The sequence below is a fragment of the Siniperca chuatsi genome, linkage group LG15, assembly GCF_020085105.1.
Source record: "Siniperca chuatsi isolate FFG_IHB_CAS linkage group LG15, ASM2008510v1, whole genome shotgun sequence".
NCBI lineage: Eukaryota > Metazoa > Chordata > Actinopteri > Centrarchiformes > Sinipercidae > Siniperca > Siniperca chuatsi.
Genome location: NC_058056.1, coordinates 25,516,441 through 25,544,188, shown reverse-complemented (window position 1 = coordinate 25,544,188; position 27,748 = coordinate 25,516,441). Strand labels below are relative to the sequence as shown.

Sequence of the window (27,748 nt, the reverse complement as noted above, 5' to 3'; positions counted from 1 at the left end):
TCAATGGGGCCACAACCCAAACAGGTTTGAAACCCACTGACCTGGATTACAGAACATAACTCTCATCATCAGCTTCAGCCACAGGTTTGCATATAGTAATATTTATTTATTGTGTATAATTTTACAAACAGAGTTAAAGCCCATCAGAATTCAAAGAGGACCAGTAATCAAATAAAACTCCAGAGATAATTAAAAGCTATTTACACAGCCAGTTTAATATTCCCACTTTGTACAGTGATATTGAAAGAGAATATACTGTTGATATATTTTTACTGTAGCAAATTAGGTTCTAAGCAAAATATTAATAAAAATATAGTTGCAGAAATACACTTGCTGTGTTTCATCATAAGCGTTTCATTTCAGCTTTGCATTGCTATTGTTTCTTTACATTTTAGCTACAGCAACAAGAATATCTTGGTGATACGTGTACATATTCATTTTTCTGTCATATACTGCACTACAGTGAAATGATTGTAAACATATTTTGGTCATATGTCAGTAACATTGATAGATTTTTTTCAACAGTCTTGTTCAGATCAACTGTTTTTAAATCAAATGCACTGGTGATTATCATCTGACAAATAAGAGCACAAGTAAGTTGGATCCGTGTTGCACATTAAAAACTATGAAACGACAAAGATATTATAAGTTTTGATAATCAAAAGACATGGCTTATATTTGGTGAAGCAAATGTCATAATTTGCATTAAGGGCATTCAGTTACACAGCTTATTAACAACTTAATCACATTGTCAGTGTGAATTACATGAATCCATCTCTTTATAGGCCAACAACATGAAACCAGAGACTGAAGTTAACACCTGAACACTGACAAAATCTTTCCTGTGATTGGTAAGTTAAACTTGCTAACGATCTTTTCCAGTTGCGAACCTGTTTTCTATCTCAGCCTTCTGTCACTTATGGACTTATGTGACTTATGGGCAGTGAAATTTAGAACCCATTGGCCACTGAGGCTGGAAACTGAAGGATTGTATCTTTAGACATAATTTACATCTAGTTATTTCATTTTTCAGCTCCATCAAAGAACCTCATTTTCTCAGAGTGCACAGAGTCTCTCAGTCGTTGAATGGATGAAGCTGTCTCACCTGAGACAGAAGAGTCAAACATATGTGTAATTTGTTTAGTTATCACAATTGTTTCTTTGCTCTCACTTTTTTCACTCGATGTTTCCCTAACTAAATGCCTCTCATAGACCGTTCTCTTGCCGCTTTGTAAATCTTCGACAGTCCACGATGAAGCTTCGTTAGCCTCTGATTTTTGGAGAAGGCCTCCGGTTGATTGGACTTGGATAGCAGTTAGTAGCTTGGCATGCTGTGCTTCTGGGGTTGCTTGTATATTGGATGTAATGACATGTATTTTTCCAGATTCCAGTCTGAGCGTGTCTTCCGATGAAGATGAAACTCCTGATGACGGAATGGTGATTTTCTCAGGCAAGTCGGGCTCAACCGAGATCAGCTCAGTCCTTGTGGTGGAAGTAATGATGTTGCTGTGAATCTCTCCAAGCCCTGTAGCAGCATTGGGATCAGAGTATTTGACAGTTACCTTAGTTGGAGATGATAAGGACAGGCCAACATGCTCACTTGTCATTGCAGAGCTAATATCAGCAAAGGCATCTGATGACTGGACAGAACAGGTGGGGCTTATTTCCTCATCCACTGTTTCCCCAACTAAGCTCTTTTCATCCTTGTGCGTGTCTTTTTCAGAAATCCTGGCAGGTTCTGATGGGGAGGACAGCCCAAACTTGGGGAATTTAAACCAACCTGTCCTCTCAGGACTTTTGACAGTATCTTGCTTGGTATTTGTTTCCTTTGTCTCTAACTGCTTTCCACTGGGTTCATCTGTTTCATGAACTTTCTTTGAGGTTTCAAGACTTTCTTCCACTTTTGGAACATCAAATTCAACATCAACATTCTTGAGGATCTCACCAAATGATGTCAAAGTCATTTTAGGTGATTTTCTCTCTCCTTTCGGCTCAACTTCCATTTCTAGCTGATCTTCTTTGCAGGGGACATATTCTTCTTCAGCTTTGGGTCTTGAGAAACTCAGCTTTGGCATTTTAAATGATGGTAGTTTGAATTTACTTGGAGAGGTAAGACCCACACTGTCAGTCTCAGTCTTTGTTGTTTCAGAATCCGTTATTGCTGCTTTGGATACATCTGTTTTAATATCAACACTTAGACCTTTGATGTTGACCTCCTTGAGTTTAGCTCCATCAGCTTCAGCTACCTTGTCTGCATCAGGTGATTCTACAGTGACATCATAGGTAGCACCTCCAAATTTCGGCATTTTCACCGTTGGCATTTTAAATTTTAATGGTGATCCTCCATCATCTTTTGACTTAGCTTCAGTCTCAGAAGCTTTAATTTCCACACTAGCTGAAGATTCTTTGACGTCAATTTCAGGGAGTTTGACTTCTGCTTTAACTTCTGGCAGTGTGATGTCTACATCTTTCTGTGATGCATTTAAATCTTTTTCAGGTCCTTTTGCTTTTGGTTGTGCAATGCCAAATGTTAGCAATTTAAACTTGCTTCCTTGTCCATCATGTTCAGCTTCAAGCTCAGGAGCGTCAATTGGCATTTCAGGTTGTTTGACTTTCACTTCTCCCTCTGGAAGAGAAACATCAACATGTGGAAGCTTAGCACTAAGATCAGGTTCTTTAACACTTGACTTTGAGAAAGAAAATCTGGGTAGTGAAAATTTTGTTTTTTTCAAGTTTGCATCAAGTTCTGCAGCAGGTGGCTCTTCCACTGAAATAGCTCCAGAAGGTCCTTGGACTTCAACATCTGGTAGACAGACTTCTGCTTTGCCCTCTGGTGATGTAACATCATCGTTGGGTGTTTCAAGGTTGACATCAACATCAGGGGCTTTACCACCTGTCCTTGAAAATGAAAATTTAGGAAATGTCCAGTTTGGTCGTTTCAACTTGGCTTCAACCTCAACTGTAGCTGCATCTGGTACTGAAATAGCACCTTCAGGTTCTTTGACTTCAACATCAGGCAGTTTGACCTCAGTTTTAGCTTCTGGTAATGTGACATCTACATCTTTCTTTGATAAACTTAAATCAATTTCAGGTCCTTTAACTTTAGGCATTGAGATGCCAAACTTGGGCATTTTAAATTTGCTTCCTGATCCTTCAAGTTCACCACCTTTGACTTTCACATCTACAAATAGGCCTTCAGTGTCAATGCTGGGTGCTGTGACATCCACTGTAGTTCCCTCTCTAGGTACTTCCAGCTTCGCTCCATCAATTTTAATGTCTTTGTCCACATCAGGTGCCTCCACACTGACCTTTGGAGTAGCAGCTCCAAATTTGGGTAATGTGAATGTTGGCATTTTAAATTTTGACGGTGATCCTTCAACATGACCTGTTTGAGCTTCAATCTCAGGGGCTTTAATTTCCACTTTAACAGACGGTTGTTTTATTTTGACATCCGGAAGTTGAACTTCAGCTTTGGCTTCTGGGAGTGTGACATCTACATCTTTCTTTGATGAGCTCAAATCGATTTCAGGCCCTTTCACTTTTGGCATTGAGATGCCAAACTTTGGCATTTTATACTTGCTTTCCTTCCCATCTAATTCTACTTCACCTTCTGGTGGCGTAAGCTCCACTTCAGGTTGTTTGACTTCCACATTTACTTCTGGAAGAGAAACATCAACATGTGGAAGCTTAGAACGGACTTCAGCTTCTTTAACACCTGACTTTGAGAAAGAAAATTTGGGTAGTGAAAATTTTGTTTTTTTCAAGTTTGCATCAAGTTCTGCAGCAGGTGCCTCTTCCATTGAAATAGCCCCTGAAGGTCTTTGGACTTCAACATCTGGTAGACAGACTTCTGCTTTGGCCTCTGGTGATGTAACATCATCGTTGGGTGTTTCAAGGTTGACATCAACATCAGGGGCTTTACCACCTGTCCTTGAAAATGAAAATTTAGGAAATGTCCAGTTTGGTCGTTTCAACTTGGCTTCAACCTCAAATGTAGGTGCATCTGGTACTGAAATAGCACCTTCAGGTTCTTTGACTTCAACATCAGGCAGTTTGACCTCAGCTTTAGCTTTTGGGAGTGTGACATCTACATCTTTCTTTGATAAGTTCAAATCAATTTCAGGTCCTTTAACTTTAGGCATTGAGATGCCAAACTTTGGCATTTTAAATTTGCTTCCTGATCCTTCAAGTTCACTTCCTTTAGCTTTAACATCTACAGATAGGCCTTCAGTGTCAATGCTGGGTGCTGTGACATCCACTGTAGTTCCCTCTTTAGGTAATTCCAGCTTTGCTCCATCAATTTTAATGTCTTTGTCCACATCAGGTGCTTCCACATTGACCTTTGGAGTAGCAGCTCCAAATTTGGGTAATGTGAATGTTGGCATTTTAAATTTTGACGGTGATCCTTCAACATCACCAGTTTGAGCTTCAATCTCAGGGGCTTTAATTTCCACTTTAACAGACGGTTGTTTTATTTTAACATCTGGAAGTTGAACTTCAGCTTTGGCTTCTGGGAGTGTGACATCTACATCTTTCTTTGATAAGCTCAAATCAATTTCAGGTCCTTTCACTTTTGGCATTGAGATGCCAAACTTTGGCATTTTAAACTTGCTTTCCTTCCCATCTAATTCTACTTCACCTTCTGGTGGCTTAAGCTCCACTTCAGGTTGTTTGACTTCCACATTTACTTCTGGAAGAGAAACATCAACATGTGGAAGCCTAGAACTGACTTCAGCTTCTTTAACACTTGACTTTGAGAAAGAAAATTTGGGTAGTGAAAATTTTGTTTTTTTCAAGTTTGCATCAAGTTCTGCAGCAGGTGGCTCTTCCATTGAAATAGCCCCAGAAAGTCCTTGGACTTCAACATCTGGTAGACAGACTTCTGCTTTGGCCTCTGGTGATGTAACATCATCGTTGGGTGTTTCAAGGTTGACATCAACATCAGGGGCTTTACCACCTGTCCTTGAAAATGAAAATTTAGGAAATGTCCAGTTTGGTCGTTTCAACTTGGCTTCAACCTCAACTGTAGCTGCATCTGGTACTGAAATGGCACCTTCAGGTTCTTTGACTTCAACATCAGGCAGTTTGACCTCAGCTTTAGCTTCTGGTAATGTGACATCTACGTCTTTCTTTGATAAACTTAAATCAATTTCAGGTCCTTTAACTTTAGGCATTGAGATGCCAAACTTTGGCATTTTAAATTTGCTTCCTGATCCTTCAAGTTCACTTCCTTTAGCTTTCACATCTACAGATAGCCCTTCAGTGTCAATGCTGGGTGCTGTGACATCCACTGTAGCTCCCTCTCTACGTACTTCCAGCTTCACTCCATCACTTTTAATGTCTTTGTCCACATCAGGTACCTCCACACTGACCTTTGGAGTAGCAGCTCCAAATTTGGGTAATGTGAATGTTGGCATTTTAAATTTTGACGGTGATCCTTCAACATGACCTGTTTGAGCTTCAATATCAGGAGCTTTAATTTCCACTTTGGCAGACGGTTGTTTTATTTTAACATCCGGAAGTTGAACTTCAGCTTTGGCTTCTGGGAGTGTGACATCTACATCTTTCTTTGATGAGCTCAAATCAATTTCAGGACCTTTTACCTTGGGCATTGAGATGCCAAACTTTGGCATTTTAAATTTGCTTCCTGATCCTTCAAGTTCACCACCTTTAACTTTCAAATCCACAGATAGGCCTTCAGTGTCAATGCTGGGTGCTGTGACATCCACTGTAGTTCCCTCTTTAGGTAATTCCAGCTTTGCTCCATCAATTTTAATGTCTTTGTCCACATCAGGTACTTCCACACTGACCTTTGGAGTAGCAGCTCCAAATTTGGGTAATGTGAATGTTGGCATTTTAAATTTTGACGGTGATCCTTCAACATGACCTGTTTGAGCTTCAATATCAGGGGCTTTAACTTCCACTTTGGCAGACGGTTGTTTTATTTTAACATCTGGAAGTTGAACTTCAGCTTTGGCTTCTGGGAGTGTGACATCTACATCTTTCTTTGATGAGCTCAAATCAATTTCAGGACCTTTTACCTTGGGCATTGAGATGCCAAACTTTGGCATTTTAAATTTGCTTCCTGATCCTTCAAGTTCACCACCTTTAACTTTCACATCCACAGATAGGCCTTCAGTGTCAATGCTGGGTGCTGTGACATCCACTGTAGTTCCCTCTTTAGGTAATTCCAGCTTTGCTCCATCAATTTTAATGTCTTTGTCCACATCAGGTACTTCCACACTGACCTTTGGAGTAGCAGCTCCAAATTTGGGTAATGTGAATGTTGGCATTTTAAATTTTGACGGTGATCCTTCAACATGACCTGTTTGAGCTTCAATCTCAGGAGCTTTAACTTCCACTTTGGCAGACGGTTGTTTTATTTTAACATCCGGAAGTTGAACTTCAGTTTTGGCTTCTGGGAGTGTGACATCTACATCTTTCTTTGATGAGCTCAAATCAATTTCAGGACCTTTTACCTTGGGCATTGAGATGCCAAACTTTGGCATTTTAAATTTGCTTCCTGATCCTTCAAGTTCACCACCTTTAACTTTCACATCCACAGATAGGCCTTCAGTGTCAATGCTGGGTGCTGTGACATCCACTGTAGTTCCCTCTTTAGGTAATTCCAGCTTTGCTCCATCAATTTTAATGTCTTTGTCCACATCAGGTACTTCCACACTGACCTTTGGAGTAGCAGCTCCAAATTTGGGTAATGTGAATGTTGGCATTTTAAATTTTGACGGTGATCCTTCAACATGACCTGTTTGAGCTTCAATCTCAGGGGCTTTAATTTCCACTTTAACAGACGGTTGTTTTATTTTAACATCTGGAAGTTGAACTTCAGCTTTGGCTTCTGGGAGTGTGACATCTACATCTTTCTTTGATGAGCTCAAATCAATTTCAGGACCTTTTACTTTTGGCATTGAGATGCCAAACTTTGGCATTTTAAATTTGCTTCCTGATCCTTCAAGTTCACCACCTTTAACTTTCACATCCACAGATAGGCCTTCAGTGTCAATGCTGGGTGCTGTGACATCCACTGTAGTTCCCTCTTTAGGTAATTCCAGCTTTGCTCCATCAATTTTAATGTCTTTGTCCACATCAGGTACTTCCACACTGACCTTTGGAGTAGCAGCTCCAAATTTGGGTAATGTGAATGTTGGCATTTTAAATTTTGACGGTGATCCTTCAACATGACCTGTTTGAGCTTCAATCTCAGGGGCTTTAATTTCCACTTTAACAGACGGTTGTTTTATTTTAACATCTGGAAGTTGAACTTCAGCTTTGGCTTCTGGGAGTGTGACATCTACATCTTTCTTTGATAAGTTCAAATCAATTTCAGGCCCTTTTACTTTTGGCATTGAGATGCCAAACTTTGGCATTTTAAATTTGCTTCCTGATCCTTCAAGTTCACCACCTTTAACTTTCACATCCACAGATAGGCCTTCAGTGTCAATGCTGGGTGCTGTGACATCCACTGTAGTTCCCTCTTTAGGTAATTCCAGCTTTGCTCCATCAATTTTAATGTCTTTGTCCACATCAGGTACTTCCACACTGACCTTTGGAGTAGCAGCTCCAAATTTGGGTAATGTGAATGTTGGCATTTTAAATTTTGACGGTGATCCTTCAACATGACCTGTTTGAGCTTCAATCTCAGGGGCTTTAATTTCCACTTTAACAGACGGTTGTTTTATTTTAACATCTGGAAGTTGAACTTCAGCTTTGGCTTCTGGGAGTGTGACATCTACATCTTTCTTTGATAAGTTCAAATCAATTTCAGGACCTTTTACTTTTGGCATTGAGATGCCAAACTTTGGCATTTTAAATTTGCTTCCTGATCCTTCAAGTTCACCACCTTTAACTTTCACATCCACAGATAGGCCTTCAGTGTCAATGCTGGGTGCTGTGACATCCACTGTAGTTCCCTCTTTAGGTAATTCCAGCTTTGCTCCATCAATTTTAATGTCTTTGTCCACATCAGGTACTTCCACACTGACCTTTGGAGTAGCAGCTCCAAATTTGGGTAATGTGAATGTTGGCATTTTAAATTTTGACAGTGATCCTTCAACATGACCTGTTTGAGCTTCAATCTCAGGGGCTTTAATTTCCACTTTGGCAGATGGTTGTTTTATTTTAACATCCGGAAGTTGAACTTCAGCTTTGGCTTCTGGGAGTGTGACATCTACATCTTTCTTTGATAAGTTCAAATCGATTTCAGGCCCTTTTACTTTTGGCATTGAGATGCCAAACTTTGGCATTTTAAATTTGCTTTCCTTCCCATCTAATTCTACATCACCCTCTGGTGGTATAAGCTCCACTTCAGGTTGTTTGACTTCCACATTTACTTCTGGAAGAGAAACATCAACATGTGGAAGCTTAGAACGGACTTCAGCTTCTTTAACACTTGACTTTGAGAAAGAAAATTTGGGTAGTGAAAATCTTGTTTTTTTCAAGTTTGCATCAAGTTCTGCAGCAGGTGGCTCTTCCATTGAAATAGCCCCAGAAAGTCCTTGGACTTCAACATCTGGTAGACAGACTTCTGCTTTGGCCTCTGGTGATGTAACATCATCGTTGGGTGTTTCAAGGTTGACATCAACATCAGGGGCTTTACCACCTGTCCTTGAAAATGAAAATTTAGGAAATGTCCAGTTTGGTCGTTTCAACTTGGCTTCAACCTCAACTGTAGCTGCATCTGGTACTGAAATAGCACCTTCAGGTTCTTTGACTTCAACATCAGGCAGTTTGACCTCAGCTTTGGCTCCTGGGAGTGTGACATCTACATCTTTCTTTGATAAACTTAAATCAATTTCAGGTCCTTTAACTTTAGGCATTGAGATGCCAAACTTGGGCATTTTAAATTTGCTTCCTGATCCTTCAAGTTCACCACCTTTGACTTTCACGTCTACAGATAGGCCTTCAGTGTCAATGCTGGGTGCTGTGACATCCACTGTAGTTCCCTCTATAGGTACTTCCAGCTTCGCTCCATCAATTTTAATGTCTTTGTCCACATCAGGTACCTCCACACTGACCTTTGGAGTAGCAGCTCCAAATTTGGGTAATGTGAATGTTGGCATTTTATATTTTGACGGTGATCCTTCAACATGACCTGTTTGAGCTTGAATCTCAGGGGCTTTAATTTCCACTTCGGCAGACGGTTGTTTTATTTTAACATCCGGAAGTTGAACTTCAGCTTTGGCTTCTGGGAGTGTGACATCTACATCTTTCTTTGATAAGTTCAAATCGATTTCAGGCCCTTTTACTTTTGGCATTGAGATGCCAAACTTTGGCATTTTAAATTTGCTTCCTGATCCTTCAAGTTCACTTCCTTTAGCTTTGACATCTACAGATAGGCCTTCAGTGTCAATGCTGGGTGCGGTGACATCCACTGTAGCTCCCTCTCTAGGTATTTCCTGCTTCGCTCCATCAATTTTAATGTCTTTGTCCACATCAGGTACTTCCACACTGACCTTTGGAGTAGCAGCTCCAAATTTGGGTAATGTGAATGTTGGCATTTTAAATTTTGCTGGTGATCCTTCAACATCACCTGTTTGAGCTTCAATCTCAGGGGCTTTAACTTCCACTTTGACAGAAGATCCTTTTACTTCAACATCAGGGAGTTGAACTTCAGCTTTGGCTTCTGAGAATGTGACATCTACATGTTTCTTTGATAAGTTCAAATCGATTTCAGGCCCTTTTACTTTTGGCATTGAGATGCCAAACTTTGGCATTTTAAATTTGCTTCCTGATCCTTCAAGTTCACTTCCTTTAGCTTTGACATCTACAGATAGGCCTTCAGTGTCAATGCTGGGTGCTGTGACATCCACTGTAGTTCCCTCTCTAGGTACTTCCAGCTTCACTCCATCAATTTTAATGTCTTTGTCTACATCAGGTACTTCCACACTGACCTTTGGAGTAGCAGCTCCAATTTTGGGTAATGTGAATGTTGGCATTTTAAATTTTGCTGGTGATCCTTCAACATGACCTGTTTGAGCTTCAATCTCAGGAGCTTTAACTTCCACTTTGGCAGAAGATCCTTTTACCTCAACATCCGGAAGTTGAACTTCAGCTTTGGCTTCTGGGAGTGTGACATCTACATCTTTCTTTGATAAGTTCAAATCAATTTCAGGACCTTTTACTTTTGGCATTGAGATGCCAAACTTTGGAATTTTAAATTTGCTTCCTGATCCTTCAAGTTCACTTCCTTTAGCTTTCACATCTACAGATAGCCCTTCAGTGTCAATGCTGGGTGCTGTGACATCCACTGTAGCTCCCTCTCTAGGTACTTCCAGCTTCACTCCATCAATTTTAATGTCTTTGTCCACATCAGGTACTTCCACACTGACCTTTGGAGTAGCAGCTCCAAATTTGGGTAATGTGAATGTTGGCATTTTAAATTTTGCTGGTGATCCTTCAACATCACCAGTTTGAGCTTCAATCTCAGGAGCTTTAACTTCCACTTTGGCAGAAGATCCTTTTACTTCAACATCAGGGAGTTGAACTTCATCTTTGGCTTCTGGTAGTGTCACATCTACATCTTTCTTTGATAAGCTTAAATCAATATCAGGCCGTTTGACTTGAGGCACAGAAAAACCTAGACTTGGCATTTTAAACTTGCTTTCTTTTCCTTCATGTAGAGTTCCTGTAGTTTTCATATATATTGATGGGGTTTCAGTGTCAATGCTGGGTGCTGTAATGTCAACTGCAAGAACGTCTTCATTAAATTTAATGTCAGCTCTATCAATTTTGATGTCTTTGCATGTATCAGGCACTTCTACTGTGGCACTTGGACTACCGACTCCAAATTTTGGTAATTTGAATGTCGGCATCTTAAATTTTGACGGTGATCCTTCTCTATCCTTTGTCGTAACTTTTATCTCAGGAGCTTTAATTTCCACTTCAGCAAAAGGTTCTTTCAGGTCAACGTCAGGGAGTTTGACTTCAGCTTTTGCTTCTGGAAGTGTCACATCTCCTTCTTTCTTTGATAAACTTAAATCAAATTCAGGCCCTGTTATCTTTGGCATTGTGATTCCAAACTTTGGCATTTTCAACTTTTCTCTTTGTCCATCAATTTCTGCTTCACACTCTGGTGGTTTCATATCCACAGCAATTTTAGGAGCTTCTGGGAGTTCAACCTCTGCTTTGGCTTCTGTAAGTGTCACATCTTTCTTTGAGAACCTTAAATCAATTTCAGGTCCTTTTACTTTTGGCATTGACATTCCAAACTTTGGCATTTTGATCTTGCTTCCTTGCCCATCAAGTTCACCTTCAGAATGCCGGGATTTAATTTCCAGTTGAGTTTTTTTAACCTCCATCTTTGCTTCTGGAATTGAAACATCTACTTTTTCAAGATTAATGTCAATTTCAGTGGCTTTGGGGAGTTTAACCTCAGCCTTAGCCTCTGGTAATTTGACATCTACATCTTTCTTCAATAAGCTTAAATCAATTTCAGGCCCTTGTACTTTTGGAATTGTGATTCCAAACTTTGGCATTTTAAACTTGCTTCCTTCCCCATCAATTTCTGTTTCACACTCTGGTGGTTTCATATCCACAGCAATTTTAGGAGCTTCTAGGTGTTTGACCTCAGCTTTGGACTTTGGAAGTGTCACACCTACATCTTTCTTTGAGAAGTTTAAATCAATTTCAGGCCCTTTTACTTTTGGCATTGTGATTCCAAACTTTGGCATTTTGAACTTTTCTCCTTGTCCATCAAGTTCACCTTCAGTCTGCAAGGACTGCATTTGCAGTTCAGGTTTTTTAACCTCCATCTTAGACTCTAGGAGTGAAACATCTACTTTTCCAAGATCAACCTCTGGAAGTTTGACATCAGCTTTTGTCTCTGGTAATTTGACATTTACTTCTTTCTTTGATAAGCTTAAATCAAATTCAGGCCCTTTAACTTTTGACATTTTCATTCCTAACGTTGGTATTTGAAACTTCCCACCATGACCATCCATTTCTGCTTCATATTCTGGTGGTTTAATCTCCACAGCAATTTTAGGGGCTTCTGGAAGTTTAACTTCAGGTTTACCCTCTGGAAGTTCCATCTTAGCCTCTGGAATTGAAACATCTACTTTTTCGAAATCAACCTCTGGAAGTTTAAGATCAGCTTTACCCTCTGGTAATGTGACATCCACATCTTTCTTTGATAGGCTTAAATCAATTTTAGGTCCTTTTACCTTTGACATAGAGAAACCAAGGTGTGGCATTTTAAACTTGCTTCCTTTTCCGTCCTGTTCAGTTCCTGTAGTTTTCATATCTATTGAAGGGCCCTCAATGTCAATGCTAGGTGCAGCAATGTTAACCACTGACACCGCTTCAGGGATATTAATGTCATCTCCATCAATTTTGACATCTTTGTCCATATCAGGTACTTCTACAGAGACGTTTGGAGTACCAACTCCAAACTTTGGTAGTTTGAATGTCGGCATCTTAAATTTTGATGGTGATCCTTCTCTACCTTTTGTCGCACCTTTTATTTCATCAGCTTTAATTTCCATCTTAGCAAAGGGTTCCTTTAGTTCAACTTCAGGGACTTTTACTTCAGCTTTGGCTTCTGGTAGTGTCACATCTCCATCTTTCTTTGATAAGCCAAAGTGAATTTCAGGTCCTTTTACTTTTGGCATTGACAGTCCCAACTTTGGCATTTTAAACTTGCTTTCTTGCTCATCAAGTTCAACTTCAGTGTCTAATTCAGGCTTTTTAACATCCAATTTTTTCTCTGAAAGAGAAACATCTGCTTTTGCAAGACTGACATTAACTTTAGGAGCTTCTGGGAGTTGAACCTCAGCATTGGACTCTGGAAGTGTGACATCTACATCTTTCTCTGATAAACTTAAATCAATTTGAGGCCCTTTGACTTTAGGCATAGAGAACCCCAGATGTGGCATTTTAAACTTGCTTCCTTTTCCCTCATATTCAGTTCCTATAGCTTTCATATCTATTGAAGGGTCTTCAGTGTCAATGCTGGGTGCTGTAATGTCAACTGCAAGAACCTGTTGATGAAATTTAATGTCATCTCCATCAATTTTGACATCTTTGTACGTATCAGGCACTTCTACGGTGGCACTTTGAGTGCCAACTCCAAATTTTGGTAATTTGAATGTCGGCATCTTAAATTTTGATGGTGATCCTTCTGTATCATTTGTTGCAACCTTGATCTCAGGAGCTTTAATTTTCACTTCAGCAGAAGGTTCTTTCAGTTCAACGTCAGGGAGTTTGACTTCAGCTTTGGCTTCTGGTAGTGTCATATCTACTTTCTTAGATGAGCTGAAATCAATTTCAGACCCTTTTACTTTTGGCATTGTGATTCCAAACTTTGGCATCTTGAACTTGCTTTTTTGTCCATCAAGTTCATGCTCAGTCTGCAGAGGTTTGATGTCCAGTTCAGGTCTTTCAACCTTCATCTTTTGCTTTGGAACAGAAACATCTCCAAGAGTAACGTCAACCTCAGGAACTTCTGGGGGTTTGACCTCAGCTTTAGCTTCAGGTGGTGTGACGTCTACATCTTTTTTTGATAGGCTTAAATCAATTTTAGGTCCTTTCACCTTTGGTACAGAGATGCCAAGATTTGGTGTTTTAAACTTGCTACCCTTTCCTTCTCTTTCAAGTGTTTTTATCTCTGTCCCATCAATGTTTATATCCTTATCTGCATCAGGCACATTTACATTGATGTCTGCAGTAACTGCTCCAAATTTGGGCAGTTTTTTGCAGATTGTGTGCCCCTCAGCTTCAACATCTTTTACTTCACCTCTGATCTCTGAAAAGGAGATGTCAGCCTTTGGCTTTGCAGCATCAAGATTAACCATCATAATGCCACCATCCTTTTTGGCTGATGAACCACCTACTGAATCAATGTATTCAATGCTGTCAATTTCAGGTATTTTGATATCAGATATGACTCCTCCAATCTGTCCCTTGCCTTTCCATGTTTCAATTTTTGACATTTTTACTTCTTGGTGGAATATAGTCCTTTCTCCTTTTACATCATCACTTTTTTGCTCAGAGATATTTTGTTTTGGCAAGTCAATTCCAATGTCAGGGATTTTTATGTCTGGTTTTGTGATCCCAAAGCTAGGCGTTGTCATCTTTGCCTTCTTTGATTTCTTTTCTGATTCTTTTGAACTGAGTGTAGCTGCGGAGTCATATTCAAATTTGATGCCCTCTGTTGATGCCCTCTTCTCAGTTTCTTGTGCCTGAAGAATGGCTGCTTCTTGTGTACTTTCTTTTCCAGGTATTATAATATGTTCTCGTTTATAAACCTCAGTTTTAATCTCTTTGTCGCTTTGTTTTGCCTTAGCTTTGTATTTCTTTTCAGGTTTTTTTAAATCTACCTTGGTCACAATTAAAAGTTCCTCTGAGCTTAAATCAGCAGGTGTGATCTTTGGTAGTTTGACTGTAGTCTTGGAGATTTCTGGAGAGACAGTTATGTCAAACTTAGTGAAGTGTGCATCATGTTTTGCTTTGGTATCTACAACTTTAGTAGGTGTTTTCACTGATATTCTTTGCGCATTTGCATCTATCACAGTAATTTCTTCAGGAATAGGCACTCCAGACGTGTCAACCTTAGGCAGCTTAAATCCAGGCAATTTTGAAACTGCCTCTTTCACGCTGTCAACATCAATTGACAGTTGTTCGGTTTCAGCTTGAATTTCTTCATAATGTCCTGTAGAAACAGCTTTAGGTTCTTTAATTGTTTTGGCTGTGGTCCTCATAGACATGTCCTCCATACCTGGAATCTCAATGTCTTCACGTTTGGGAAGTTTTGTTCTGGAAAGATTGCTTTTTGACAGTCGCTCATAAGGATCTTCTTTCTCTTCTGTACCCTCAGTTGTAAGCCGCTCAAGTTTAGCTGGACATTCTTCAACATTTAAATACATTTTTTGTATAGTTTCCTCAGTGGGAATTTCACTAAAGCCTATTTTAGGCAGTTTGAAAGTTGGACCTGTCTTTGTTTCTTGTTTTTGTTTAATGTCCTTGCCTTTCTTTGTTTTTTCTTCCCCTTTCTGTGGAGATTGCTGTATAAATGCGACATCAGATATATCAAGTTCCACCTTTGGTACACTCATTTCCATTTGTGTTGTCACTGATTTGGCTGAGATTACCCTTGAACTCTCACTGCTGATTATTTGGGTATTGGCATCAAGTGCTAGTTGATCTTCCTGTAGTTTTGTGTGTGACTCAAAACTTGGGATGACATCTGATTTTTCATTTTCAGGTTGATCTGCAATTTCAATACTTGCCCCCAGCGTTTTCAGCCTTTTTGGTGAGGATTTTGCTTTTGCATCTTTCTTGTGCAATCTATCCTTCCCCAAAATTTTTATTTTTAATTCAGACCGTTCTTTCTTCTTCTTCTTCCCGTCAGGGGACTTGATACCAGAGGAGCTTTCTTGATCTGCCAGAGCCACAGTTAGATCTTCTGTTTTCAAAGTGCTACTTATAGTGATGAGTTCCACCTTGTGTTGAACAGTGTGAGGTTCAGTCAGTTTTTGATCATTTTGCTCAAGTCTTAAGTCTTCCACTACTTTCAGATGCTCTGTCACATAGACTTCAGGTGTTTCTCCTGAGGGGCTTTCAAGGCGCTCAGGTGAAAGCATGTCTGATGCTTCATTTGTCTGGAGAATGTTGCCACTGATCTGCCCACTTGTTGGTACGTCTGTGTCCTGGTCTTCAGATGAACTTACGCGGCCTCTCTTTGTCAGAACAGGGAGCTTTATTTTATTCTTCTTTTTGCCTTTGAGAGCATCCTGAGATTTTATAGGTGACTCTGTGTCACTTGTGGTGGGGCTAAGCTCAAGCTTTCTCTGCTCATCAGCCTCTGAGGAACTGTGAGACCTTGTGAAGCGGGACTTCCGTCCTTTTCCAAAGGAGGGAAATTTAGGCCATGAAATGCGGGCATCACCGCGTCTTTTAGTTTTTCCTTGCTCCCTCATCTCTGGAGCATAAAGATCGTCCTCCTGTTGAGCAAGAGAAATATGAAATGTCAGTTTTAGCCCCAAGACTACCTATCATAAAGAGTCTGAGCAGACAACTTGAAAATAGTTACAGGGATGACGTCAGATTCGATGGCTGGTTCAGTCTCTGTGATGTCTGGTTTGCGTTTCAAGCAGAGCTTCACTTTGTAAGCCTGAGCGTGCTCCAGAATCTGAATGGCATCCTCGTATGACATGTTGTCAAAATATACTGTGGCGCTCAGAATCTGATCACCTGTGTAAACAATAGCAAAATATTTCAGAAGTACTTAGATAAGAAGGCTTTCAGTCTATGAAACTGTTTTAAAAATTAAAATGGCATATACAGTATGATTAGTCATTAGACTTTGTAACTTACTCTTAAAGTTTCTTCAGTTAAGGTAATGACATTTGTATGGATGAAAGTGTTAGTACTTAGTGTATTTGTAGTTTTAAATGGGAGTTTTTTTTGTGGGTGTTGATAATGTAATAGGATTTGAAATTCTATAATTGGAAAATATACAAGAAAATACAATACAAGATTTAAAAGTTCCATAGATTTTCCAATTAACCTAATTAGAAGCTTCATTAATCCCACATTTATCATTCAGATTAGTTAGAGTATGTTTAATTTTCATTGTAATTGTAAAGAAAATGTCACTATAATTGTTTCTCATTTGCAACTGCTAGTTTACCTTCTTTCAGTTTCAGACTTTTTGAGGCAGGTGACTCTGGTACCACTTCCTTAATGAAGATCCCCTCGTTCCCCCCTCCACCATAAATGAGACCCTCTGCACATCCATCTTTGGCTGTTTTCACTATCACCCCAGACTCAGGGCTGGGAACTTCCTGCCAACACATCAAAATAGAAAAGATAAAATAATTTTACCTTTAGCTGTGCTATTGTCTGCTGCAGCACAGCCTGAAGGGATTCACAGATGCAGTACAGAGAGGAGAAGGTGGGAATGTCTCACCTTCAGTTTACTCATCTTTGGAGTTGAGCGCTTTTCAAACATGGACCCAAGCCCAGACTTTTTAGTTTTCTTTCCACTCCCACTTTTTTGGTGTGGGTCATGCTCTACTTCACACTAAAAGGAAAATAGGGAAAAAAAGTTTTAATTCTAACTAAACATGATACTGAAAAAAGATTGCTGTTGCAGTCAGAGCTTCAGCCTTATTTAAACAAAAAAGGTGACAGAGATATTTCATCAACAGGCTTTGAAAGTATTTGCACTGAGAGGGAAGGCTAATGCACTGTATATACATACATTCATACATGGGAGTAGCTGAGTCTGGATCATTTTTGCAATATGCAACAGTAAACAAAACAGAGAGCCCATCTTACATCACACTCTGTTGACTGAACACAAATGCTGTACATGTAGTGGGTTAGTTGATGTATTGTTCCCTCAAATTATTAATTTGTGCACTCAATATACAAAGTATATCCACATATCTCAGTCCAAGATGAAAATAAATTTTTATTAAATCCAATCTGTGTATGCTGAGAGTGCAGAGGGGGAAAGAACAAATGGATTGATGGTGATAATTTATTCCCTCAAATTAGGGAGTTATTAAATGAAGGGATTTGAGGGAACAAATTACTAAATTAATGGAACAATTTATCAAAAATTGCCCCTCACCACTTAGCAGGCTTTGTACAACAACAAGCTATGGTATTCCTAGCAGGCTGTGGCTACTTCAAGGTTGTGAGGAAAGAAAAAGAGCCAACAGAACATTTTCCTCCATTAAAGGATTAGTTTTAAAGTTGCTGACAGAAAAACACATTTTTGAGAGTGGCAGCCAAGCACAGCAACGCACTAAACTTAATGACATACCTCTGTTAACACCACCATGTAGTTTAGGACTGTTTAATGTCAGCATTTACACATTGTGATTACGAGTTCACAGTAATCGAGATGCATGATTTAATTGTGAAATTTCTAGTGGCTTTTATAGTATATAATTCCAATAATTATTAATTTCTACAAATTTGTAACATTTGAGTGTCGGAGCTTCATGTGGAGCAAACACTGATACAGTCCAGTTACAATCTTCTTCAATTTCGTTAATCTTTGTTTTAGTCATTAAAGATACTCCTCATACTTTGATTTTAGGACATACATACTGTAGCTCCGTGTAAGCAGAAATGAGCCAAATGCAAAAGCTTGCTTCTCAAGGTCACAAGCTTGTTTTTCTAACTTAATCTGACTAAGGCATAAACAAAATATTGTGTATACGTATTTAATTAACCAGATTATAGTTTTTGCTCTGTAGTAACCTGATTTCTAAAATGTCATGTTAAAATGAAAGGTGTGAGATTAAGATAAACCCAGTGATTTCTGCTGGAAAAACCTGATTTCTTGATCATGTTTATAGCTTAACTGCATATCCAAGTTATTGAAGTGCATGTAAACAAGTTCTCTGAGTTATTGTCTTAACCAGGTTTCTCCCTGTAACCTGGTTTGTTGTGTTCGTGTACTGTAACATAGTAGTATGTTGGTTCTCTGTACCTCTTTGTCACTGTCAGTGTATTTTTCGGTTTCAGGATGCTCCTCAACGGGGGACGATCCTTGAGGGCGTGGTCTCTCTCCCACTGTGACCTGAGATGGTTCGTCACATATCTGCATGGACATAAGGTCAGTCAGAATGAAAACAGTCACATCTATTCCCAAAACAGTTGTTGTTATCATTTCAAAGATGACAATTGTGTCAGTTTCAGTCAGACATTTTTTCATCTGCCTAAACAGCATCTCCTCCTCTTCAGCCACCTGAAAATCAGTTTTAATGGTACAACTCATGTAGCTGCGCCTGCAGCATGAACCACAAAGGTGTGGAGAAAACTGGATCACAAATAGTGTGATAACACCTTGCTATGCCATAGCAGCATTGACTGGGTGTTTGCCTGTTTGTCATTTAATAATTTTCACATTAGTAGTGTGTTTCCAGGGATGGCAATATCAGTCCAACACTTTGGCCAGAGCAAAATATCTCAAAAATAAATTGTAATTTATTCCCATAAAATTTGGTACAGAAATTAATGGTTCCCAGATGATTAATCCTAATGATTTATCAACTTAATAGTTTTGAACAAGGGCCTTCAGACTAAGTAGCTCAAGAAAAGTAAGGTGTGCCAAATTTAGAAGGGTACAGCTGTTATTTCAATGTGTCAGACACACATTTAATCAACATTTAGGTAAATATAAGTATCAGATCAGACTCTGTATCGGAGATACCCAATATTTAAAGTCACTCACTGAATCGTCCTCTGTACCAGGCTCTGGTGCTCTCAGCCTTCGACCAGCTCCTGTTCACAACAAATAAAACAAACAAACACAGAAAATAAACAAAACATAAATACCTAAATAACATCTGATATGACATCTGCTTATTGTAATAATATTTTAGTAAACAGAAGAGCTTCATTCCAACAGGCTTCACAAGCAAAAGTACATAACTTCATCTAAAAGATATGTTGCATGGTGATGCACAGCTAAAGGGGAAATTGCATTACGTAATTTTAGCAGTACCAGTCATAGAGCAGCTGAAAATCCACTTACTCTAAATGAATAATGTTGTTAAATGTCATTTTTCAAACAGGCATTATACATGTACAAACACAGCAAATAAAATGCATTGAATGATAAATATGTAATTACTTTATTTAACTGTACAACATTATATTAGTATAAAACGTACACTCTATACTGTAACGTTATCTCAGCAGAGTGATGTTTTCTAGCCTTTTTATTGCATGAATGAATGAATTCAACACAGAAACTGCACAAATGTAAATTCACAAAAACAGAAGTTGAGCACTGGTGTTTATCTGCAATTAAGCAGTAAGCTGAGACCACCCAGTCTGACTCCTAGCAGTTGTTTTGAGGCTCAGAGAGACAGTGGAGCCGATGATGAGACTATTTAGAGTTCTTCCTGGCAATAATTCCCCCAGGGACCTGCTGCCTCCTCCATCTGTTAAGTGATCCTTTGTATTGATCCACAGATTTGATTCTGCAGCCCCTCAAGGATGCCAAAAAGGGAAAGTCTGACTCCAATTTGACTATGGTTAGTCAGATTATTATTATTACCCACTCTGATACCTAACCTTTATTTAATTTGATTCCATTTTAAACTGCCTATTTTTTCAGGTTATTTTAATCTGAGGTTCATTGTACTTTGGGATGTCGTCCCTGTTAGTAGTTCAAATGTTTGGGATAAAAATAGCAACTTCCCAAATTTATAAGTTTGCATACTGTAAATCAAGGCTTGACAACTGTGTTGCTCTGTCCTCCACAGCTCCACATTTGCTGTGGTTTTAGATCCTCATTGGCTAATAAATTCATGTCATCAAGAGGCCATTGATCAGCAGATGTTATGTTGTCAGTAGAAATTAGTATTGAATAAATGCAGTTGCACTCCACGTGGAGAATCATATTATTTCCATTGTAGATAAAAATGTTTTTGGTCTTTGAGCAGCTGATTCACTAGCAAGGACCACACCATCAGCAGATGCGTTTAAGTGATTTATTGACGAAAACAAAAGATTATGAGTGAAGCTTGAACTCTTGCACGTCTTCTGTCTATTGCTTTGTGTGGGGAAGCTTTGTGGGGAATCGGCCGTAGCACCCGGCACGACGGAGAGTAGCAAGGAGGGGAAAACTAGGAGAAAGAAAGGGGTGGGAGGGAGGGGCGTAGAATACGAGAGCGAAAGAGGACGAGGTGGTTTAGGTGGGTATTTATGGGAATGCAGGAAGTGGTGTGATTGAGGTGCGGTCCTGCTCCTGAAACTCTGCAGCTCCAATTAATTTTTTTCTGTTGTGGGATAGCTGATAAGTTCTAGGACTAAGACTGCAGTCTTTGTTAAGTCTTACTGAAGCACTAAACTCCTCAACTTAAATGAATTAATTAAAGGAAAATCTCACCCATGTATAATGTTTACATCAATATCGTATCAACTCCCATAACCTGCAATGCTGAACGAGAAGGTCTATAGTTCAATTCTTTCATGGTAACAGGGGTCCCGAAAGCATTTACAAAACAGTAAAGTTAATCAGTGACCACTTTTATCAAAAACACTATAAAAACATTAAATATCAAATCAAAATATTTGTGCAGTAATTCAAATCTTGGGTACCCAAGTGTACGCTCCACATGTCAATAACAAGAAAACACTTGTTTGGGATGTAATCAGCATTTTGCTCCACAAGTAGTTAGAGAGGTTTTTATGGATGTTGTGATATTATTTTGCTCTCAAAATAGCTACCACAAGTAGAGGCTAAACTTATTAATTTGAAAACAGACTTTCTTCTGGGGTTAAGAATTCCTTTAAAACCCTGAAAAAGTGTTACATTTTTAAATAAATTTCAATTATATAACAGTCCTGTAATATGCACAGTATTGAACATATATACTGCAGCACCATAGTTTCTCAACTAACCACCACATTGATACCCACCCACTGCCTTAATGTATGTCATGTGAAGAGCTCTGACTGACTGTGTAACTGCATTAGAAGACAGTTAAGGCAAGAGACTGATGGTGTAAAAAACCTTCTACTGTATCAGGGTGTGTTGCTGCCTCAAGGTTGATAATTCTGAAAAAATACCTGAAACACAACCTGCACTGTCATCATAGACATTCAGTGCTCTGACACCAGGATTAGAAATAATATCAGAGAATATTTATCTGAACTCTGAACACACCGCAATCTTGACGTGTTGTGAAATATAATAATAAACCGTTTCTACAGATGCCTAAACCATTAACGCAAGTGTTGTATGAATCCTTATCATACAGTCATTACCATCCGTCTCTTTCAGTCCAGGTTTGAGTAACAAAAACCTCTCAGAATTTTTAGAGCCCATTCTGTGCAATCAAACAGCTCACCTACCTCCTGCTGTTGTTTATTTAACTCCTGGAAATAAACCGAGGTGTTAATAACACATTGTCCAAACTACCCTTAAACATTCCTGGCGTGAGTGTGACTGCCAAAGTGCCCAAAGTGATTTGTTCAGTCTCAGATGGACAAAGGAGGCGGGACAAAAATAGGTTGCAATCATACCTTGGGTGTCACTCCCAAACTGAATTAAGTGGTTTGTAAAGGTCCTCATGGTGACTTTAGTTCAGAGACTTAACTCTTTGTACCACATATTCCTTAAAATATCTTTACATTTACATGAATCTCTCATTAATTACTACCACACCCCCTTAAATTTCCTTAATTAATTAATGAAGGGAAAGACCACCTTACTTTTCAAGACCACCTTAAACAACTCTCAATTTTTGACAGTTTACTTTCTAATGTAACAAAAAATTCAGAGATGGAACCATTGAAACTACCTTCATCTCAAAACCTCATATTTTTTGGTTTATGTTTATATCTCTAAGGCTTTTGCCATTGCAGCAAAAAAGTAACTGAGTACCTGTAATGAATTTAATTTACTAAAAAGAAATGTAATACTTTAAATTAAAGTCAAGGGACATTTAATGGAATCTGGAGAAACTTAATGAGTCTTTTCACATTAACAACCAACAAACCAATGCACAAAACACATTAAAAATCCCTTAACTGATAAGAGTTTCCATAAACCAATCCAATAATAAGTCCTTTAAAATATCAATGATACTGACACTTTTTTAATATATGACATTTTTAGGGATGGCTAAAATATCTCAGACATTCATGGTCCCCAGACGATGAATCCCACTGGTGATCCCTTGCCTTTACCTGTTAGCATTTAGCTCAAAGCGCCGCTGTGTCTAAGTACAGCCTCACAGAGCTGCTTTAAGCATCAGTCCCCTTGCAGACAAAAACTTGCAAATACGTTAAATGTGCTTCTTGAAATGCAAGCAGGTGAAAGTCCCCCATGCAGAAAGAGAAGGATAGGTAGTTAGGTTTCAGCCATAACAAACAGATTAGATGGAGGAGACACGCCTAGAAACAGGAAGTAGTTTGTCATTGAAATAGTGAGGCAGAAAGGAAAGGTGTGGAGGTTTTGCGGAGATATTTACATTCAAGTCTGGCAACTGTGGTCCATCTCGTGAGAGTTTTCCAACAAGTTTCTGAGAAATGATTTCTTGTTTTACACAACCAGTTTTGAAAGTGGGTTTACAGCTGCACCTATCCATTCAATATTAAATTACTTGTCAATATAGTCATTTTTTTATTTAATTGTATACTTAGGTTTGAGACACCTGATACATTCAATATTCTGTTTTGCGCTGCAGAGTGAAGTGGAGCTACTGATGGTCCAGTGTGTCTTCCGCAAGTTAAGCTGAACAGAATTAGGTAGATTCATTAAATTAACCGGATGCCTGGGTCCCTTAAAACTGTCATGTGTCATGTCTCAAGTACACAGCTGCTGGAGTAGTTAGTCATTGCGTCAATTTGTGCAGTGAGCTTTATGGAGGATTCAGGCCCTGCTTGGCATGACTGGATGATGTATTTCTTTATGTTATTCACCACTTCATCCAGGCGGATGTCCAGTATTTCTGTCCCAACAACTGGCACCGCACATGTAGACACGCCTTTCTCAAATATTTGTCATGTGGGCGCTGTAAAAGGCCTGATAACAACTCTCACTGCTGACTAAAATTGTCAAAATAAAATTACATAGTGAACATATTTACTTGTTTGAATTATTATAGATTAGATATTCATAAACCTGCTACCTAATGTTTTAATTTTACTTTCACAGCAATATTCTGCAGATATGTAAGCACAAGCAGTAGATGCTGAAGTCTTTTGTGGTGCAGATCCTGCATGATTCATATTTGGGTGCAACTGCAGCTCTGGATTTGGGTGTGGCACATCCCTCAGTGCTTGTGCTGATGTGACGAGGAATGAGGCTTATAAATTACTGTGACTGCTCTCAAACAGCACTGATGCGGACACTTAAACTCATCTGTCCTAACACAATGCTGTGTCAGTGAACCTCTCATGTACTCACCTGTTTTAGCATTGATTCAAATCATAAGATCTTACAAAAACAAAAACTGCAGTCCTAGAAATATAAATCAGTTTGTAGATTTACTCTTGACTGAAAATCCTAACTGTATTGTGTTAGTTGCCTGTCCTCAGCTCATCTCTTACGTAACCACCTTCTGCTCCAGTTTGTGTTTCCTGTTGAAAAACACCTGGAAGGCTCCCTGAAGCTCCCCTCTTCACTAAACTAATATAAAGTAATACAGCTCATTATTCGTGCTCTTGGATTTGGATTTGTGTAACAGACACAAGCTCCTTTCACTGGAAGGCAGTTTGTTTGGATCCAAATTATAATAAGATTTGAGTGAAGGAAAAAAAAAACAGAATTAGATTTTCTGCATGGATTATATGAACACGAGACTGCAAAAGCATATGCTTTCAATCTATTAATCTGCTGCAAATTTAGAGCGAGTTTCAACACAGCTCTGGAATTCGTATCTTAATCTGCATGTTTTCCCACAACATGCAATTACACCAATACTACAATATTATTTCAGGTCAGCAACCTACACCTGAGTTGAACTGTGTTTGCAAACAGTTCTTGGTGTTCTGTCTCACATGCCTGCAGCACCAAGTGATTTAAATGTGATCATTTAGTTGAGTTATTTGATTGTAGTTATTTTTTAGTTTATAAAATGTAAGTTATTGAACCGGTTACTGTCAAAGTTGTTAACTGACAGTAACTTTTTATCTTGACCACAGCCATGCAAATAGAGTCAAGTAAACCTGCAGTTCACATATGTTTTTGAGAATTGATTCCAAGTAACTCAAAGTTCCCCTAGTCTGCGTTTAAGTGTCCTATAAGAGTCTTTTCCTCCCAGACAAGAATGAAAATCTAGATGGAAATTTATTAAAAACAAAAACATTGAATAAAGACACAAAATATGAGCAACTTCAGTTGAAACTTTTGGTGTCCCTGGCGCCCTAATTGGTCAAACCATTGTCAAAACTGTAAATTAAAAAATATATATAAAGCAATGTCCTCCTGGATGATGCTCCAAGCAGGTTAAAACAAATCCTCAGATTGACTCTTTTCAGCAGCTACACTTATAAACTGAGGCTGATGGTTTATAATGAATCAGGATCGTCTGCTTTAGTTTAGGCTCCACTGCCAAGCAGATCAGTCACCCCGTCTCATTTCCTAACAGTAAGCTGAGCTTTCTCTCTCTCTCTCTCTCTCTCTCTCTCTCTCTCTCTCTCTCTCTCTCTCTCTCTCTCTCTAACCTTGAGTGTCGCCTGAAGCCTCTCAGAGCAACACAAACCTCTCCACATCTTCAGGCTGATTTAATTAAAAGTAGCAGCAGAGGTAAATGAGGACAATTGTGGGAAATGGAAAGTAGAAACATAGCCAGTATTATTTTTAAATTAATATTTTACCAGACAGCAGATATTCACCCCCTTTTTACAGCAAACATCAACCTGAGCTTTGCCACAACATCAGCCAACACAATACAAGACAATACTTTGTCCTTGATAACATATATAATACTATGATGTAAACTAATAACACAATATTATTTTCTACGTACTTGGAAGAAATGTAGCATAACCTGGCAGTTAAATGAGACACATTTTAAATTCCTGTAAGAATTTTTGTGGTTTTCACCTGAACCATATTTTCATCCTTGGTAAGAACACCGACCCTGTAGAAGCCTATGAGATACATTTTAAAATATTAATGATTTTTACCTACTATGTCTATACAATTGTTGCTCATGTACAACAACAAATCACACACAGGAACTATTTCCAACAAAAAAAATGTAACCATTGTTGTCTGCAAAACCAACGCGTCGCGTAATAAAATCATAACTTTTTACAGATTTGCAATTCAGACTTTTGTCACGATGAAGTAACACATCTATTTTTTTCAGAGCATAATTTCAAGATTACAACCAATTTGCTTCATCACTAATTCACGCAAACTGCGTAACTATGTTATATGCTCACATACGTGGTTGGAAATGGCCATTTTACATGGCATGTAGAATCATTTAAAAAGATCATCAACATCCATTTGATGTAACCATAAAGACAGAATTAATTTGCCACAACTAATTTCTATCTGATTCCCTTAAACCCTGCATTTATAATCGTGAAAAATGAATACTGGGATATATCAAGAGAAAGACGGTGAGCGGTGTAAGCGGTAAACCATGCATTGCGTAGGTTTTAGAGCTTTCAGCATCCTAAACTTTGAAAAGTTTTAATATTTTTTAGGTTACTACAGTAAAACAGAGGTTACAGATAGTGGCTCTTCCCTCTTTCACATAAAGGCTGCAGCTTTAAAGCTTAGATCTGTGGGGTTTTTGCCAGTGAAGGTATTGCTAATTTTGGGAATACTGTTCCCACATTTCAGTCTCCTTTTTCATCTTTACCCCCAGGAAGTTATCCTCTAACACTATTTTTACAATCCTGATGTCTGCTTTGCTGAACTGCCACAGTAACCGAGTCTGTTTGCCTTTCAGCCTCTGCTTCAAACACACAGCAGGAGGGAAACAGGAGAAGTGCAGAGCCGCCTGACATCCTCGATGATGACATCTTCAAACACTCCCCTGCACTCTGCAGACACACCCAGCGCTCACTGCAGGTCAGCAACACAACTCAGCATCAGCACCAGCCGCCTTACACTCACTCACTGTCTCTTTCCATCACAAACACACACACAGACGTAATCTCTCCCACTGTATATACTGAACCCTGCTGCTGAATCAGTGAATTGCTCAGGGGAAAACAGCACAGACAAAGTCATAGAGAGAGGGAAGCAGAGGGAGCAAAGAGAGCAATGCCCACCCGTCCCTGAGGAGGCGGCGTGCCAGTTGGGGAAGGCCAGGTGGAAACAGTCGCACATGATGGCAGATGGTGGTGGAGGCGGCGGCAGCAAAGACGAAGTCCTGGGCCGGGTAGGGAGGGAGGGTGATGGTGGTGGTGGGGGGTTAGGCAGGTGCTGCTGCTGCTGTCGCTGCTTCCCCCCCGGCTAGTCCTGGATCAGCCTGTGTGTGTAGGTCGCAGCACAGCGAGGGATGAATTGCAGAAATAACCAGAGAGAATAGAGAGTGAGAGAGCTTGCTGCTGCCTTCGCTGCGCTCAGAGCTGTCCACTGAGTGAAGGAAACTCCCTCGCATGCCCCGAAAACATGGACCTCCAGCGCAGCATGCTAACTTAATTATGGGAGGAGCTGCCCCCCCCCAACACACACAGACACATCCCTCAATTCTCCTTCTACTCCTCCTCCTCCTGTTCTTCCTCTCTCCTCTGTTCAGTCTCATTGATCAGCCTAATCGGACAAGGACAATCACGATGTCAGCTTCTGGCTCCAGCAGTAACAGGAGGGGGTGAAACAGTGTATTGATGTGGAGCCATAACTCAATTTGATGCTGTGTACACTTAGTTTAAAACCCCTGGAAATCAAACTAAAACAGCACATGTTGCCATGTTGGCAGGCTGATAAAGTTTGGTTTTGTGTCAGGACAAGCAGATAAGCAACCATAAAAGTCAGTTGCAAGACTTTGGATTGAGCCAGGATGAAACGTCAATAGTAAAATCTCAGTCACAATTAGAGTCACAAGGATAAGCATGTAGCTCAGTAACATACAGTATGAGGCATCCAGTTTGCAATGTGGCCACATGTAAAATACTAATAGAAACTGTAAATACATTTAATAACAATAGTTATATATAGTTACCTCTCAGTGAAAAAAAATCTACATTAGTCTGTCTTACATTGTTATCTTGTGATTAAATATTGTAATTTACTTTTGCACAAAGTTCAACTTCAGTTTGTGTAGTGCTGAAAGTATTAATCCATTAATGA

General features: G+C 39.3%; 1 protein-coding gene and 1 long non-coding RNA gene across 8 annotated transcripts in view; one reads left to right on the top strand and one right to left on the bottom strand.

Annotated features, from left to right (window-relative positions):
• Positions 1-85: 85 nt before the first annotated feature.
• On the bottom strand, positions 86-27,111 carry LOC122861360 (neuroblast differentiation-associated protein AHNAK-like). Of its 4 annotated transcripts, none has more exons than XM_044165579.1 (8): positions 26,728-27,104; positions 19,208-19,257; positions 18,464-18,574; positions 16,925-17,038; positions 16,646-16,799; positions 16,046-16,206; positions 9,739-15,956; positions 86-8,268 (listed from the first exon to the last, which is right to left on the bottom strand). In XM_044165579.1, the coding sequence occupies exons 1-8, from the start codon at positions 26,783-26,785 to the stop codon at positions 1,023-1,025; spliced, it is 14,112 nt and encodes a 4,703-aa protein (XP_044021514.1). In that variant the 5' UTR covers positions 26,786-27,104; the 3' UTR covers positions 86-1,022. The 4 variants fall into 4 exon arrangements, with proteins under 4 accessions (XP_044021514.1, XP_044021515.1, XP_044021512.1 ...); XM_044165580.1 differs by having other exon boundaries at positions 10,177-15,956; positions 26,728-27,101; XM_044165577.1 differs by having other exon boundaries at positions 86-15,956; positions 26,728-27,111.
• LOC122861365 overlaps positions 734-27,748 on the top strand; it is a 59,370-nt gene continuing 32,355 nt past the window's right edge. For 3 of the 4 annotated variants that reach the window (XR_006374479.1, XR_006374478.1, XR_006374477.1), the window contains exons 1-3: positions 734-851; positions 18,499-18,589; positions 26,403-26,524. This is a non-coding gene — a long non-coding RNA (uncharacterized LOC122861365). Of the gene's footprint in view, positions 852-18,498; positions 18,590-19,953; positions 20,016-26,402; positions 26,525-27,748 lie in introns of all 4 variants that reach the window. The other variant, XR_006374480.1, reaches the window with a different exon arrangement.

Coding starts and splice junctions, on each gene's coding strand:
- LOC122861360 (XM_044165577.1), bottom strand. CDS start 26,785: ATGTGCGACTGTTTCCACCTGGCCTTCCCCAACTGGCACGCCGCCTCC. Junction 19,258..26,727: donor CGCCGCCTCCTCAGGGACGG/GTGGGCATTGCT, acceptor TGTTGTGAACAG/GAGCTGGTCGAAGGCTGAGA. Junction 16,207..16,645: donor AAGTCTGAAACTGAAAGAAG/GTAAACTAGCAG, acceptor TTGTTTACACAG/GTGATCAGATTCTGAGCGCC.